The sequence below is a fragment of the Octopus bimaculoides genome, chromosome 27 (genome assembly GCF_046866305.1).
Source record: "Octopus bimaculoides isolate indiv1 chromosome 27, ASM4686630v1, whole genome shotgun sequence".
Classification (NCBI taxonomy): Eukaryota; Metazoa; Mollusca; class Cephalopoda; order Octopoda; family Octopodidae; genus Octopus; species Octopus bimaculoides.
In genome coordinates, this window is record NC_142954.1 from 22,804,613 (window position 1) to 22,822,972 (window position 18,360).

The 18,360-nt window shown below is 40.0% G+C and overlaps 1 protein-coding gene across 1 annotated transcript in view; it reads left to right on the top strand.

Annotated features, from left to right (window-relative positions):
* Window positions 1-18,360, top strand: part of LOC106882761 (ceramide synthase 5) — an 87,359-nt gene that overhangs the window by 51,404 nt on the left and 17,595 nt on the right. The window contains exon 2 of the mRNA XM_014933540.3: window positions 17,815-17,941. Coding sequence (XP_014789026.1) covers window positions 17,815-17,941 — 127 coding nt within the window. The remainder of the gene's footprint in view (window positions 1-17,814; window positions 17,942-18,360) is intronic.

Sequence of the window (18,360 nt, forward strand, 5' to 3'; positions counted from 1 at the left end):
GCCCCCAATTTAATGAATCCACCACAGAATTAATTGGCTGTGGTGAGTGTGGGGGGTAGGGAGTGGTTCGGGTCCTCACTCCCTCCCTCTCCGCCCTTATTCCTGTGAACTTTTACATTAAACTAACTGATACAGATGTTTCTGACCTTTTGTCTCCGCCCCCTCCCCCTACCACCACTACCATCTCCCCACCCAACCACCTCACTATTCCTATGTATTCTGGACTTCTATTCTTCTTTTAACTTCTCTCTTCTCTGCCCTGTCCCCTTCTCCATTTCCCTCTGTCTTTATCCCTGTCCCCTATACTAGTATCCCTGTCTCCCTCGCACTGTCCCCCTCTCCCTCACACTGTCCCCATCTACCTTGTCCTGTCCCTGAATCCCTTTCGCTGTTCCTGTCTCCCTCGTGCTGTCCTTATCTCCCCGCAAGCTATCCCTGTTTCCTTTGTCCTGTCTCCATCTCTCTTGCACTGTCCCCGTCTCCCCCTTTCCCTCACACTATCCCCATCACCCTTTCACTGTTCCCGCCTCCCTTGTGTTATTCTCCTTTCCCTTGTACTAACCCCATCTCTTCTTGTTGTCCCCAACTCTCTTGCACTATCTTTTTGTTCCGTCTCCTTCTCGCTAACCCCCCCCCCCCCCCAATGCAATCCCTCACTCCCCCACTTAACCATCCCTTAATCCCAAAACACTCTTGTTATCTCTATAATCCTCTCATTATCCTTATCTTCTCCTCCCCTACCTACCTACCCAATCCTCTCCGTATCTCCTCCTCACCTAATATGCTGTTTCTCTCTCAGTTAATCACTCTGGGGGGTGGGGGTGGAGGAGCCGACAGAGAGAGAGAGAGAGAGAGAGCGCGGTGGAGCGGTGCACATCAGTGCATTGCTGCATTTGGTGTCCTCATTCTCATCTCCTCACTTCAGATTAACTCTTGCCAGAGCGGTGGTGGTGGTGGGGCAAAGGTCAACCTAATTTTGATGAAGGCCAACTTAATTTTCGGTGTTTCCAGACTCAGACGGATCAAATAATACTAATTCACTACTACTACTACTACTGCTGCTGCTGCTGTTACTGTTGCAGTGACCGATGACTTGGTGCCATACTTTGACTAATTGTTTTTTTGGTGCTGGTCTTATCAGCTGACCCACACACTTTCTTGACCCGCCCCCCCCCCCCCCCCCCCCTTTTTGACCCAGTGAAGCATAAACGTGACAATGAGAAGGAGATTTGGTTAAACCAGCAGTCACATCATCATCAGCATCATCATCATTGTCATTGCCATTGTTGTTGTTGTCATTGTTACCGTTTTCGTCATCGTTGTCGTCATCATAAGTTCATGTCCACTTTTCTGTGCTTGCATGGAATTTTGCATTGAGGCAGATTTATTCTACTTGTTTTATATTCACACTGACCAGATCCACCCTCTCACACCTATCCTACAATGTCATTCTAAAATTATAACGGCGGTGAAACTATAGAAGAAGAAAAAAAAATTGCATCGTTGAAATCTCGAAGCTTCAAGATAATGTTTGATTAATTCAAAACAATGTGAAGAAATAAATATTACATTTGACAGAGTAATCTGAGTGCTAGGAGACTAAACCAGCCATGTTTTTCTATGGGTCTTATGTCCAAACTGGCCAGATTCAGCCTCTCACACCTATCCTATGATGTCCGCCTGACTGGCTGTCGTGCCGGTGGCACGTAAAAGCACCCACTACACTCTCTGAGTGGTTGGCGTTAGGAAGGGCATCCAGCTGTAGAAACTCTGCCAAATCAGACTGGAGCCTGGTGTAGCCATCCGGTTTCACCAGTCCTCAGTCAAATCGTCCAACCCATGCTAGCATGGAAAGCGGACGTTAAACGATGATGATGATGATGATGATGATGATGATGATTTGACAGAGTAATCTGAATGCTAAGAGGTTAAACCACCCATATCTGGCCTAAATACTCTACCTGTTTTATGTTGAAACTGGCCAGCTCTGGCCTCTCACATTTACCCTGCAATGTCATTCTAAAAACAAACAATCGCATCATTGAAATCTCAAAGCTACGAGATAATGCAGGATTAATTAATTCATGTGAATGAATAGGCAATTCGTTTGACAGTAATCTGAACGCTAAAAGGTTAACTGCAACTTGGAGCGCTGCCTAGGGGGTGGGCGGGGGAAGGAAAGAGGGTCGGTGACCTGTGGATTTAGGCAAATGTACAAATTTAGTGATTGGTAACAGAGGAAAGGTTAGAAAAAAAAGGGGGTGAGCAGGGTGGGGGCAATTATTTCTGTTGGGAAGTGAAGCTGAATGCAAAGCAAACAGAAAGCGACAGATGTTGATGTTGGCACCGTAGGAATGCTTACCCTTGCAAACTAATGGAATCATCCAATGCAATGTAGTCAGTGGGTGGTGGCAGTACAAGGGAATTGTCTGGTCTAAAATTGGAACATGCAAGATGGAACCTGAATGTTTGGCTTCAATGTTAGGAGAGAGAGAGAAAGGGAGAGAGAGAAAAGGAGCGAGAGAAAGAATCTTCTGTTTTGTCTTGGCACTGCACCGAATGTTTTTGTTTTGTTTTGTTTTTTTAAATGAAGGGAAGGAAAATATATATGTAAAAAAAGAGTATTTTGTCATCTTGACAACTTACTTTATTTTTCTATTTGCTGTGAAATAATAAAGATAAACACAAGATATACTTATTGATTTAGACCACTTAATTAAGTCATATACTCTGTGCTGTGTTATGCAATGTCAGTAACCCCAGTAACCCCCCCTCCATACACCGACGCTAATTGCTAAACCTACAACTCCAGATTATATATTCTGGATATAGACTAAATATACATACATACATATACACATAACATAAATATATATACATACATAACATACATATATATATAAATATATATATATATATATATAAATATATATATATATATATATATATATATATATATATATATATATATATATATATATAGTGAAGTGGAGGCACTTGGCTTAGTGGTTAGGGTGTCAGCATCATGATCGTAAGATTGTGGTTTCGATTCCTGGACTGGGCGACGCGTTGTGTTCTTGAGCAAAACACTTCATTTCATGTTGCTCCAGTCCACTCAGCTGGCAAAAATGAGTAACACTGCGATGGACTGGTGTCCCGTCCAGTTGGGGAACACATACGCCATTGAAACCGGGAAACTGGGCCCATGAGCCTGGCTTGGCTTTAAAAGGGCACATTTATTTTATTTATATATAGTGAAGGTGCATAGCTCAGTGGTTATAGCGTTGGGCTCGTAATTAATAGGTAGTGAGTTGGATTCCTAGACCAGGCTGTATGTTGTGTTCTTGAGCAAGACACTTTATTTCATGTTCCAGTTCAGTCAGCTTTTGAAGAAATGAGATGCAATGTCACTGGTGCCAAGCTCTATCGGCCCCTTTTCCTTTTCCTTGGATAACATCAATGGTGTGGAGAAGGGAAGCTGATATGGTTGGGCGACTGTATATCCGATTGTATAAGTTACAAAATACGACGAATATTATTCTCAGAATTTTCAATGGCAACACCGTAGAACATTGGAAGCAGAAACGACTGTTAGATGGGATAAAGTTTTATATTAAAAAATAATAATTGATGTTAGCCAATTGTTGTTGATCAAGATTTCTCTATTTTATGCTTAATTTATATATATATAAAGTCAGTGCCACCTGACTGGCTCCCTGTGCCGGCAGCATGTAAAAAACACCAACCAGACATGGCCAATGCCAGTACTGCCTGACTGGCTCCCATGCTGGTGGCACGTAAAAAGCACCCACTACACTCTGAGTGGTTGGCGTTAGGAAGGGCATCCAGCTGTAGAAACCTTGCCAGATGAGATTGGAGCCTGGTGCAGCCTCCTGGCTTGCCAGTCCCCAGTCAGACCATCCAACCCATGCCAGCATGGAAAACGGACGTTAAACGATGATGATAATGATACACACACACACACGTCCATATATGGTGTTACTTGTTGGCAATTCTCTGCCAAACGGATTGTCTGCTAGCACCATGCTTTCAAAGAGGAGTGGAATGAAAAATCCCTTATTTGAAAAACAGGTAAGGTTTAGCAACGGGAAGGGCGTCTGGTTGTAAAATGATACCACACTAATATCTGTGTCTAGCCTATCCTAACATGGAAGAACATAAAAAAAAAGTAAACAAATTTGTGTGTGTGTGTGTGTATTTTTATGTATGTACTTGTGTGTATGTGTGGTTATATATTACCATTAAATATTTCTGCAGAGGTTAGAAAAACCTTCTCCAACACCATGTCTCAGTTCATGTGGCATTTCTTTACCCTTTTCCTTCATGAACTTCACCATCCTAAGATAAACATTCACCAATTCTTCACACGTATTCTTCAGTTCTCTTCCTCTTCAGCAATTTCCTTCCACTTGGATCACTTTGGCAATTCTCTACCCAAATCTAAATTCTTCATCCAACTTCCATTTGCACCAAAAGTCCCAACCAGTGCAGTCTTTCCTCTTACAAACTACATCTGGTTTTTCTTACATCTCTCGGCTCATTTATAATTTAAAGTTCATTTGCACCAACATTATATATTCTGTGGAACAGACTCACTTCTTTCTTTCGTTGTTTTTTTTGCTAATCTTTGCACATTCTTTGCATTCAATATGTACATCTTATTACCATAAAACATAACATTTCTTTCACAAGCACCACACAGTCTGCCTTTCACTCAAAGATAATGAATCGCTTTGTTGCCAGTAGAGTTAACAACTCTTTGAAATTCTTTTCTGCAGCTTCCTTTTTAATCATCATCATCATCATCATTTTAATGTCCACTTTTCCATGCTTGCCATGGGTCTGATCGATTTTGTTGTGGTGTGTTTTCCTACGGTCGGATGCTCTTCCTGTTGCCAACCTACCCTCGTTTCCAAGTAATATTTCCTCGTGACCAAGATATGTGTTCACAGAAGATTAGAGATGACCAACACTGCTTGCATCATAGGGACACCCACGATCATCATGTGATGTCAAGCGTGACAACGCGCACGCAATGGGCTTCTTTCAGTTTCATTCTAACGAATCCACTCACAAGTCGTTGATTGACCGGAAGCTATAGTAGAAGACACTTGACCAAAATATATATACATATTAACAGATATGTGTGGTAAGAAGCTTGATTCCTAACCACATGGTTCTGGGTTCAGTCTCGCTGCGTGGCACCTTGGGCAAGTGTCTTCTACTATAGCCTCGGACCGACCAAAGCCTTGTGAGTGGATTTGGTAGACGGAAACTGAAAGAAGCCTGTCATGTATATCATCATCATCATCATCATCGTCGTTTAACGTCCGCTTTCCATGCTAGCATGGGTTGGACGATTTGACTGAGGACTGGTGAAACCAGATGGCTACACCAGGCTCCAATCTGATTTGGCAGAGTTTCTACAGCTGGATGCCCTTCCTAACCCTAACCACTCCGAGAGTACATATGTATATATATATATATATATATGTGTGTGTGTGTGTGGTTGTGTTTGTTCCCCCAACATCACTTGACATCCGATGCTGGCGTGTTTACGTCCCTTGTAGAAATGAGTTGTGATGCCACTGGTGCCGATCTGTTTCGGCCCCTTTGCCTTTCCCTTGGATAACATCAGTGGCATGAAGAGGGGAGGCTGGTATGCATGAGCGACTGCTGGTCTTCCATAAACAACCTTGCCTGGACTTATGCCTCGGAGGGAAACTTTTTTTTTTGTTTTTAGCTAATTTTTTTCATTTATGTATTTAAATCAAATGCTTTCATTAAACTTAATGCAGTCAAGAGAAGAAAGAAAATGAAACGATAATAAAAAAAAAAGAAAACACAGTGCAAAGAAAAAGAAAAAAAAAGGGGGGAAAAACCCCAATGAGATTTTCTGGTAAGGGATGGGGGAGGAGGAGGAGGTTGTTTGAGATGATGTGGGGTGGGGCAGGGGAATGTGGTAAGGATGAACGCCCACAAAACTAAGTCCCAGCTGTCAGACGCGCACACACACACACACTTTCTCTTTGATACACTTACTACTACTACTACTACGTCTGTGTCTTGGCTTCTTTTTTTTAAACTCATGACGGGGTTTTTCCATGCTGGTGTGGGTTTGGAGAGGACTTTTTAAGGGTGCCCTTCTTGCCAGGACATTTTTAAGGGTGTCACAAGTGGCTACTGAAGCTATCAGCTGCTTTTAGCTGCCACTTGTGATATGCAGGCCGAAGGTGGACGTCTTCTAAAAACTGGGATGCATTAAGTATTACGTATATATATATATATATGTGTGCGTATATATATATATATGTGTGTGTGTGTGTATGTACGTACGTTTGTATATGTATGCATGTATGTGAATGTGTTATATATACATGTGCATGTAGGTATATATATATATGTATGTAGGTGTGTGTATGTGTATATATATATATATATATATATATATATATATATTTTTATTCTTTTACTTGTTTCAGTCATTTGACTGCGGCCATGCTGGAGCACCACCTTTAGTCAAACAAATCAACCTCAGGACTTATTCTATTGTTCCCTTTTGCCGAACCGGACAGGCTTTTTTGTTTCCATCTGCCAAATCTGCTCATAAGGCTTTGGTCAATCTAGGGCTATAGTTGAAGACACTGGTCTAAGGTGCCACAGAGCGGGGCCGAACTGAAGACCACATGGTTGAGAAGCAAGCTTCTTTAACCATGCAGCTACCCATGTGCCTGTCCTGGTTGTGTTGGTGATAAATATGACGTCGACAATGGTCAATATGTAGAGCAGGGATTAACAAAGAATTGTCATGGGTGAGCCTGACTGGAAACTTTTTTTTGTTTAACAGGTCAGATTGAATAGAAGCATGAAACCACCATCACACAAAGCAATAGAATTAGCCTACTTTATATTTTTTCAAAAGCCGCATGTGGAGATTGTCAGATCCCCCATACATTTCATGACGTAAAAAATCTGTGTTGTGTATGACCTGGCACGCAGTGATGGTTAAATCTCCATTGGTTAAGCTGAATAGACGGGACTACCTTTTGGCGGTAAATATGTGACCAACCAGTTTATCTACTTTCCACAATAGACAAATATTTTTGTGTTACTCCTGTCTTTCTTAAAACCAGTGACTCATTAAACTTCCATGTGACGATGCATGAGACGCTGTCTATCTCTGTCGAGCTATTCATTGATGAAAGTGAAAATATTTACTCCTTAAAATATTGCATCTTGTGAAACTTGGATTGTTTTTAGCATGTGAAGGGCTCTCTTTCACGATATCTTCTGTCATCCTGTACTTGTTTCAGTCGATAGACTGCGGCCATGCTGGGGCACAACCTTGAAGAGTGCCACGATATATATGTACACACACACATACTCTTTTACTCGTTTCAGTCATTTGACTGCGGCCATGCTGGAGCACCACCTTTAGTCAAACAAATCAACCTCAGGACTTATTCTATTGTTCCCTTTTGCTGAACCGCTATGTTACGGGGACGTAAACACACCAGCATCGGTTGTCAAGCGATGGTGGGGGGGGGGGGACAAACACAAACACACACATATATATACATATATACGACAGGCATCTTTCACTTTCCGTCTACCAAATCCACTCAAAAGGTTTTGGTCGGCCCGAGGCTATAGTAGATGACACTTGCCCAAGGTGCCATGCAGTGGGACTGAACCCGGAACCATGTGGTTGGTAAGCAAGCTACTTACCACACAGTTTCTGCCTACCAAATTCACTGACAAAGCATTGACCATTCTGGGGCTATGGAGCAGAGAACTCTTGTTCAAGGTACCTTACAGTGGGACTTGAACTGAAACCACATTAGCACAGGGATTCAAAGCAAACTTCACACCCACGCTGCCATACCTGCGCCCGACCTTAAAATAGGTTTAACACCCCTCCCCCCACACCTCCTCATCAGAATCTTATCTCCTGTTGTTCTAGAATTTAGTTTCACAAAATATGGAAGTTGGAGATTTTGTTTAACATCCTTTGTTTTTGCCTTTTTTGTTTTTGTTTTTTGGCAACCCTAGCTCTGCGTGTGTGTGTGTGTGTGTGTGACTTTTTAGATGTTTTTCATGGGGTGATTTTAGAGTGTTTTTTTTTTTTTATCTCAAGCGACACTTCCCAAATTAAGTTGACTTCTGATTTCCCAGGAGAAATGTCAACCAGCAGGAATGGTATTTACCAAGGCATCTATTGTCATTCCAGCTGTCATCATAGATGCCTTTGTTCTTGTCATTACATTCCATGTAAGTATGGATATGCACACACACATGCACACACGTATGTGCATACATGCATGCATGTACATGCACACACACACACATTCTGTTTTGTACGTAGTGCTTGGAGAGTCACTGGAATTGTGCGTGCGTGTGTGTGTGTTATGTATATATATATATATATATATATTTACGTGTGTGTGAGTGTGTGTATATATATACATATATGTCTGTATGTGTGCATATATACATGTATATATATATATATATATATATATATACATGTCTGTATGTGTGCATATATACATGTATATATGTATATATATACATATGTCTGTATGTGTGTGTGTATATATATATATATATGTCTCTCTCTCTCTTGTTCTGTATGTATACACATACATACATAAAACTGCACAGTGACTTTCTAAACACCCTGTACGAATGTACTGGAGTCTTCAATTCCTGTTCCACTTTTCACACAAACATCATTATCACTTTTACTAATTTAATTTATTTTAATTTATTTATAGAATATTTCGTGACAAATGCCTTGGCTTTTAGGTGAACTGAGATGTGCCATCTGGAGCACATGTTTGCATGCCTGGCTACCTGCCTGTTTCTGTACATCTGTCTGTTTGTGTGTAGATCTTTGTGTCTATCTGTCTATCTATCTATTTGACTGTCTACTAACCTCAAGATTCTGTGTTCAGTCCCAGTCAGTGACTTGAATAAATAACATCAGCAAAAAAAATATCTTAGGAATGAGAACAGAATATGCCATTAATTGAATAAAAGTTTGGGTTCAAAATTCTACCCGAACACCTGATGAAGGCTGGAGAGTACACCAGCCAAAATGTTGTGCTAAAAATAAACAAGGTGAGGACACTTCTCCGTCCAATCTTTTATGGCTTGTTTAACCTCTTAGCATGGAGGCGCAATGGCCCAGTGGTTAGGGCAGCGGACTCGCGGTCATAGAATCGTGGTTTCGATTCCCAGACCGGGCGTTGTGAGTGTTTATTGAGCGAAAACACCTAAAGCTCCACGAGGCTCCGGCAGGGGATGGTGGCGAACCCTGCTGTACTCTTCCACTACAACTTTCTCTCACTCTTACTTCCTGTTTCTGTTGTGCCTGTAATTCAAAGGGTCAGCGTTGTCACACTGTGTCACACTGAATATCCCCGAGAACTACGTTAAGGATACACGTGTCTGTGGAGTGCTCAGCCACTTGCACGTTAATTTCACAAGCAGGCTGTTCCGTTGATCGGATCAACTGGAACCCTCGACGTCGTAAGCGACGGAGTGCCAACAACAACAACCTCTTAGCATTGAGATAATCCATCAACTATAATGCTTATTCACATCGTTTTGAATTAATCAAACATTATCTCATAGCTTCAAGGTTTCAATGATGTGATTGTTTATTTGTAGAGTAACATTGTAGGGTAAGTGTGAGAGGCCAGATCTTGCCAGTTTAAGCATAAAACCCTAAGAATATTTGATATGGCTGGTTTAAATGCCAAAGAGTTAGATATTTTATTCTTGAGGAAACTCACCCCCTCCTGCCCCTCAAACCATTCCACATCACCCCCTTCCCCACTGGCACCATCTTGACATTTGCCACTCCTTTGCAAGCTCTGTAGTGCCCCTCAAAGGGTATGCTTTAGTTCAGGTTAGCAACGATTACTTGAAAAGCGCTTGCCAGTTGGCCAATTTGTAGCATTGAGGGAATTATGTGTATGTGTATGTACATGTACGTGTGTGTTGTCTCACACACACACACGCATATATATGTACATATATGTATGTATATATATATAATGTCCATCTGCATGTGTGTGTGTGTGTGTGTGTATGTATATATGTGTATGTATATATGTGTATGTACATTTATATATATATATATATATATATATATATAGGCGTAGGAGTGGCTGTGTGGTAAGTAGCTTGCTTACCAACCACATGGTTCCGGGTTCAGTCCCACTGCGTGGCACCTTGGGCAAGTGTCTTCTACTATAGCCTCGGGCCGACCAAAGCCTTGTGAGTGGATTTGGTAGACGGAAACTGAAAGAAGCCTGTCGTATATATGTGTATATATGTATGTGTGTGTATATGTTTGCGTGTCTGTGTTTGTCCCCCCAACATCGCTTGACAACCGATTCTGGTGTGTTTACGTCCCCGTAACTTAGCGGTTCGGCAAAAGAGCGATAGAATAAGTACTAGGCTTACAAAGAATAAGTCCTGGGGTCGATTTGCTCGACTAAAGGTGGTGCTCCAGCATGGCCACAGTCAAATGACTGAAACAAGTAAAAGAGTAAAAGAGTATATATATATATATACACACACACACACACACTACTCTCAGATTATTTGTGCTGTTGTCGATTGTGCTGATTGATATTTTTGAAAATTAACGAGATATTCCATAAATGTCAGCTCACATGCCAGCATGTATATGTGTGTGTATATATATATATATATATATATATATATACAGACACACACACGCACATACGTGTGTACGTGTGTGTATATAGATATGTATCTGTGTGGGTCTGTTCAGAAGTCTAAGTGCAGATGTGAAAGTGAAGAATGTTGTTAATTATCATTTTGGTTTTCTTTTTTCTTTTTTTTTTTCTCTCTCAAGGGTGTTAGGTTATGGGTGTCACAGAAGTCTCCACAAGTGTGAGGAATGTTGGAGAGGGAGAGGAAGGGAGAGTAGGGGGTGGGGGTTTGGGATACTCTCTAATATTTATATATATATATATATATATATATATATGTATATATATAAGCATTAATTTTTAATTTCTCCATTGGTGGCTAACCACTTTGTTGTATCTGGTATAAGAGCATATGTGCATGCGAGTGTGTGTGTATATATACTTTATTTAAAAGCAGCAGAAATATAACAAAAAACTGTTACTGAGTTTCACGTTATATGATATATGTATATAAAAATATATAGTTTTAAGGAAAAGAACCAAGTTTCAAGAACTCATCGATGAAAATCCACTATCACATATAGATAAATTAATAATTAAAAGCACAATAAATAAATAAATAAATATATATATATACTATCTTTATCTTATATTTACTTTGTTTTATATTATACTCATTTATTGTGCTTTTAATTATTAATTTTTCTCTATGTGACAGTGGATTTTCATCGATGAGTTCTTGAAACATGGTTCTTTTCCCTAAAACTATATATTTTTATATATATTATAATCTATAAAGCTCAATTTAATTTTAATTTTTTATAAATTGATTTTAATTGAGTTTTTACCTGTAATTTTGGATTTTGTCCCTAATATTATTATATATATATATATATCTATGATATAGCTATATATATATATATATATATATATATATATATATATATATATATATATATATATATACACACACACACACACACACGGGTATACAGTCCTGGAACCCTTGGCGACAGTTCTATTCTGAATTTTGGGTTTGTTCTGGACTTCAGAAAAAACGCCAGCTGCCCCAGTTTGTAAACTAAACATCAAAACGGACGTCCTGCTACAGTAACAAAAGCACATGTATACGTAGTCACAAAATGGTTGTTGAGTAATATACTGTTGAATGAAACAGTGAGATGATTAAGATCACACGAATAAAAAATAAAATCCATACAGTAGGATAATTTAAAAGTAAAATACACGATTCACAAGTACAGGTGTACACACTACCATAATATTTCTGCAGAGAGACGCATAAGTATTTGCACTAATTTGAATAAAGAAAGACAAGTGGTATTTTATAGTTTATTTATATGCTAGAGCCATAAATTGGTTCAAACTAGGCTAAATATGTAACTGCAGTTAAGTTGTAGAACAAGGTCTGTAAGCGTTACCGATGTTGTCATCAGGTTGCAGGTTAAACCTCTGATGGTGGGCCAGGAACAGTATTCTGAAGTGATGAAACACCATTACGAGAGAGGGCATTTTTAAAGACTTCTCCACGGTCAAGTTTCTGTAGTAACTCCACTTTCTGCATTATTGAGAATGGTAAATGTTTCCTTTTCTTTTTCTCGCTGCTATCCATTGCGGTATCTGCAGATTTGTTTTGACATTTTCAGGGTAAATTATATACAAAGTCACAACAAAGACAGCAAAGAGCAAATGGATGTCTTCTCTCTATGAGTGCTGAGTCACACTTGACGCTTGGTGGTAAGTGGTGGCTGACCCTCCAAGCATTGCCACGTCATGCCTGAATGAGTCGGATCACGGTGGTTGTTGGCTGTTTGTGCACCAAACGACCCTGTTATGACGTGTTCCACCCTCCACAAAAACATTCGGTTTTGGGGACTTTTTAGATTTTAGATTTCCAGATAAAAGATTGTGTACCTACATATATATATATATATATATATATATATATATATATATATATATCGTCATCGTCGTTGTCATCATTTAACGTCCGCTTTCCATGCTAGCATGGGTTGGACGATTTGACTGAGGACTGGTGAAACCAGATGGCTACACCAGGCTCCAATCTGATTTGGCAGAGTTTCTACAGCTGGATGCCCTTCCTAACGCCATATATTTATATAAATAAGGATAAGATCGATATTTAAAATATTGATTTTATCAAGTGCTATATGAACATTTATTGTGGTTTAGAGTCAAGATTTGACTGTTATTTTCAGCGTGGCGGTATCTCTTAGATACCCTATATTATTATAATTTATATATATATATATATATATATATTCAGCAGGCTTCTTTCAGTTTTTGTCTACCAAATCCACTCACAAGGCTTTGATCAGCCTGGGGCTATAGTAGATTCTTACCTGCCATGCAGTGGAACTGAATCTGAGGCACTAGTTTGGTTAAGCAAATTACGTTCCATTTGGAATAGGGTTCCAAGTCAAGAATGCTGCTTCACTGGAACCCCGTAAGTGTATTTCAATCTGTGCTTTGCCCGTATGATCAATGCTAACCTCACGCATATCTCCTCGTTTTGTATACTTTTTTCTATTAGATTATTCGATTAGCTACATATTGTTTGTGTGCATTAACGTTATTACTCTGTATATGCGTGTGTGTGTATGCGTTTATGCATCATGTTGGTGCATTCAACGATTTTCTAGCTGAGCTGTCTTTTCTGGGCTGCTTTGCTAATTTATACTCCTATTGTCTAAATCTTTCATCTGAATGCATTGAATTGCTTGTGTGTGTTCTTGCATACTTTATGTGAACATACACGCACACACCCGCATATATATATTTATATATGTATACACACACACACATATATATATATATATATATATAATATATATATAAAATTGTACATAAATGTGTCTACGTACATAATGTTGCTTTTATCTAAAAAAAATATACAAGTCCCTCTCTCTCATTCTATCTATTTCTCTCACTCACACTCTTTATATATATAAAGACCTCTGTGTGTGTGTGTGTGTGTGTGTGTATATATATATGGTGTATATATGTATGTGTATGTACTTATGTATATATATAAATATGTATGTGTATATATGTGTGTATATATGTATATATATATATATGTGTGTGTGTATACATATGTGTTTGTGCATACATGTGTGTATGTGTGTATATATATATATAGGTATATGTGTATATATATATATATGTATATATGTGTGTGTGTGTATATATATATATATGTATATATGTGTGTGTATGTATATGTACATGTTTGTGTAGATGTATACATATGTATGCGTATAAATTTGTGTATGTGTGATCCAGAGTGTGAATATCGAATAATGACTTTTCAAAATGGCTATTATGTTTAAAAGGATTGATTAGCCAATATATCGATTCATTCACAACATTACCTGCGCATACGCCCAAGCATGGCATGCATGTATGTATGTATGTACCTGTATGTGTCCTTCTCTCTCGTGTGCGTGTGTGTGTGTGTGTGTGTCTTATTACATTGTACTCTGTCAACCTGGTTTTGTCATTTAATTTCTTCTTGATCTAAGTTACCCGATTGTTTAAAATACAAAGGAACTAACCTTGTGACTTTCTTGTTGGACACCTTATTAGCTGAAGGCAGGAGAGAGGAAGGGAGGGGAAAGAGAGCTGTGTGTGTGCAGTGGGGGGAGGGGTAGTAGCATCAGAAAAGAGATCAAATCTAGGTGTGGTCAGTTAGTTGAGACGGATCTCTTTGTAATTTCTTGAGTAAAGTCATACTTCATTGATTACTGAAAACTTGTTCTACTAGATCAAACTTAAATGTTTGTGCATGTCTCTTTCTTACTATGTGTGTGTGTGTGTGTGTGTGTGTGTGTATATATATATATATATATATATATATGATGCAGCACAGAATTTTGTCAGTGAACAGGTCGCGGTCTCAAAGCGACGAAAATATTTTGACAAATTAAATTTAAATGTTGAAGTGAATCTAACGGATTTTGTGTGTTATTTTAAATGGCTTATAAACACCTTCCACGCTGCAATTGTTTTCGTTCCAGCACACGATCTCAGATCAGGTCACTTGCTATGCAAGTACATCTCCGTAAATATATATATATATATATATATATATATATTCAAGAATGGCTGCCCTTGGGAGCTCCCCTGTGATAATGACCTTGCACTTACAGCTGAATCACTAACTGAATTAGAGAATTTTCAGGTGTGGAAGTAAGGTCTAGAATTGAAGGGCCTTCGAGTTAACTTAGCGAAAACCAAAGTCTTAGTAAGTAGGAAGGCAGACAAATCGCAAATCCCTTCAGGTAGATGGCCCTGCTTGATCTGTAGAAAAAGCAAAGGTAGAAACTCCATAAGATGTACCCGGTGTAAGCTATGGACACATAAGAGGTGCAGCAATATCGGAGGAAGGTTAACAGGAAAGATAGTTTTTGTGTGTGAAAGGTACACATGTACAACAAAACACCAAAAATGTACAGAAAATGGACTCCATCACATACCAGAGGAAAACTAGAAGTAGTTGATAGCTTCCATTACCAAGGTGACTAAATCAGTGGTAGGGGTGGGTGCCGTAGAGCATAGCTGTTAGAATAAGAAGAGGCTGAGCAAAGTTCAGAGAGTTCCTACCTCTGCTGGTAACAAAGGGCCTCTCCCTGAGAGTGAGAGGCAGATTGTATGATGCATGTGTGCGAACAGCCAAGCTACACAGCAGTGAAACATGAGCTCTAACCACTGAGAGAACCTGCATAGGCTTGTAAGAAATGAAGCGAGTATGCTCCGCTGGGTGTGTAATGTCAGTGTGTATGTAGAACAGAGTGTAAGTATCCTGAGAGAAAAGCTGAGCACAGGGGGCACCAGATGTGGTGTGCAAAAGAGATGACTGCGCTGGGATGGTCACGTGATGTGTATGGATGAGGACAGCTGCGTGAAGAAGTGTCACACTCTAACAGGGGAGGGAACCTGTGGAAGAGGTAGACCCAGGAAGACATGGGACGAGGTGGTGAAGCATGATCTTCAAATGTTGGGCCTCACAGAAGCAATGACAAGTGACAGAGACCTTTGACAATAAGCTGTGCTTGAGGAGACCCGTTAAGCCAAGTGAGATCGTAGTCATGGCCGATGGCAGAGTTGTATAACTGGCATGTAAAAAGCACCCTTCAAACATTGGCTGATATGCTGTGCTTGTGAAGACCTATTGAATCGAGTGAAATCGTAGTTGTGGCCAGTGCCATCTAACTGGCACTCATACCGGTGGCATGTAAAATGCACCGTTTGAGCAATGGGCCTCATGGAAGGCAGTGACAGGTCACCAAAACCCTTTGTGATATACCATGCTTGTGTTGACCTGTCAAGCCAAGTGAGATCGTAGTCGTGGCCAATGCTGGTGTCAGGTGAATGGAGGTATATTAACGATTTAGCATTTAAACTGGCCATATCCGGCCCAAATAAGCTAGCCGTTTTATATTCAAACCAACCAAATCCAGGCTATCACATTATCAAAAGCTTTGAAGCTACGAGATAATGCATGATTAATTAAAAATAATGTGAATGAAAAAGCATTACATTTGCCCGAATAATCTGAACGCTAAGGGATTAATGTACTGCGTGTGTGTGTGTGTGTGTATATTCATATACGTGTATCTATTGATTTGTATACGCAGCTTGTCAGATGAAGTGTAGATGTAATCCATTGGGCCATCCTTGTTACTCAGTAATGTCATGCCAGTTCTGAAGACATCATTAAGAATACTCGTGTCCGTGGAGTACTCGGCTGCTTCACACACTAATTGCACGAGCAGGTAATTAAGTCGATCGGAGACCTGATCATTAAAACCGAGAGAGATCGGTTTACTGTTTAATTAATAGGCTTCTATTTCAATGCGTGTGCGTTCGTTTGAGTGCACAGGTGGGTGTGGATGGTGGGTGTATGAATGAGTCTTTATATGTTCTGTCCGGGAGTGGTTTTACCGTGTGTCATCATCATCATCATCACCATCCCCGCCATGTTCATATCCATCACCACCACCACCACCACCATCATCACCATCCTAACCATCACCATTTCCCTATGCCACATCATCCATCCGTCGTCATTACCACAACCACCAGCCCATCAACACCATACCATACTACCAATACGGGGACACATCCATCACCACATGGTAACTGTAACCATCGCAACCCCCATCACATCACATCCCCCATAAACCCTGCTTCTCTCCTGTTTAATCCTTCCTCTTTTGCTGTTCCTTGTGATGTTTGTATTTTTCATCTTTGTACTTGTTTCTCAGCATTAGACTGTGGCCATGCTGGGGCACCGCCTTGAAGAATTTCTAATTGAACGAATTAATCCCTGGGCATATTTTAATTTGTTTTTTTAAAGCCTGGTACTTATTCTATTGGTTTCCTTTGCCAAACTGCTAAGTTATGGGGGACGTAAACACACCAACACCAGTTGTCAAATGGTGGTGGGGAACGAACACAGACACACACACACACATATTTCCTCCATTTGGCTGCTTTTCTTTCTACAAAACTGGAAGTTACATTGCGGAACAGTCATTTTAACGAGTTGTATTTATTTATTTATCATCCGATGAGATACATCTGCATCACTGGATGCTCCTGAACCAGTCCTTGAGCGTTCCACCCATGAGGGATCAATGCTAGATGTGCCGAAACAATTGTCGTGATTAATAAATTCTCGTTTATTCCATCTTCTGTCTTTCATTTGCCATATACATAACGATCACTGTGACAGCAACCGTGCTTTACCAGTAAGCTACCAGGGGCAAACCATTCGTTTTGTTATCTATTATATATGTGTGTATATATGTGTGACGAGCTTTTTTCAGTTTCTATTTGCCGAATCTATTCACAAGGGTTTGTTCGGTCCGAGGCTGTAGTAAAAGACACTTTCCCAAGGCGCCATGCAGTGAGTCAGTGCCACATTGTGGAACTGTACCAGGAACCATGTGATTGGGAAGCAAACTTCTTACCACACAGCCACACCTGTATATTGTATCATGTTGTATTTCATTTTTGTTTGTTTTCTAATGGTTCCCTGTCTCTTGTGTTCTTTCAGATATATTGCAACTCCGATTGGGAAAAGTTTGGGCATTCGGGAAATTAATCACCGGAAACCATCTCCAAGCATTTATTTAGAGGAAGCTTTCAAGAAGAGCAGAACCCCCAGCCACCAGGCGTTAGAAGTAGGTCCCAGGATTTCTTTTTGTATTCTTTCTTATGTACAAATTGTTTTTTCTGAAGTTTTTTTGCATTTTGTTGCCATCATCATCATCATCCTCATCACCACCACCACCATCATTGTCATCATTTAACGTCCACTGTTCCATGGAGTTCATTGAGGCAGGTTTTCTACAGCCGGATGCCCTTCCTGTTGCCAACCTCACCTGTTTCCAAGCAAGGTAAATCTTCTCCATGGCCAGACATGGCTTCAGTCTAATGTCTGAAACAAAAAAAAAAAAAAAATTGTATAAAAAATTTAAAATAAAGTATTAGCCTGACTGGCCTTCGTGCCGGTGGCACGTAAAAGCACCCACTACACTCTCGGAGTGGTTGGCGTTAGGAAGGGCATCCAGCTGTAGAAACTCTGCCAAATCAGATTGGA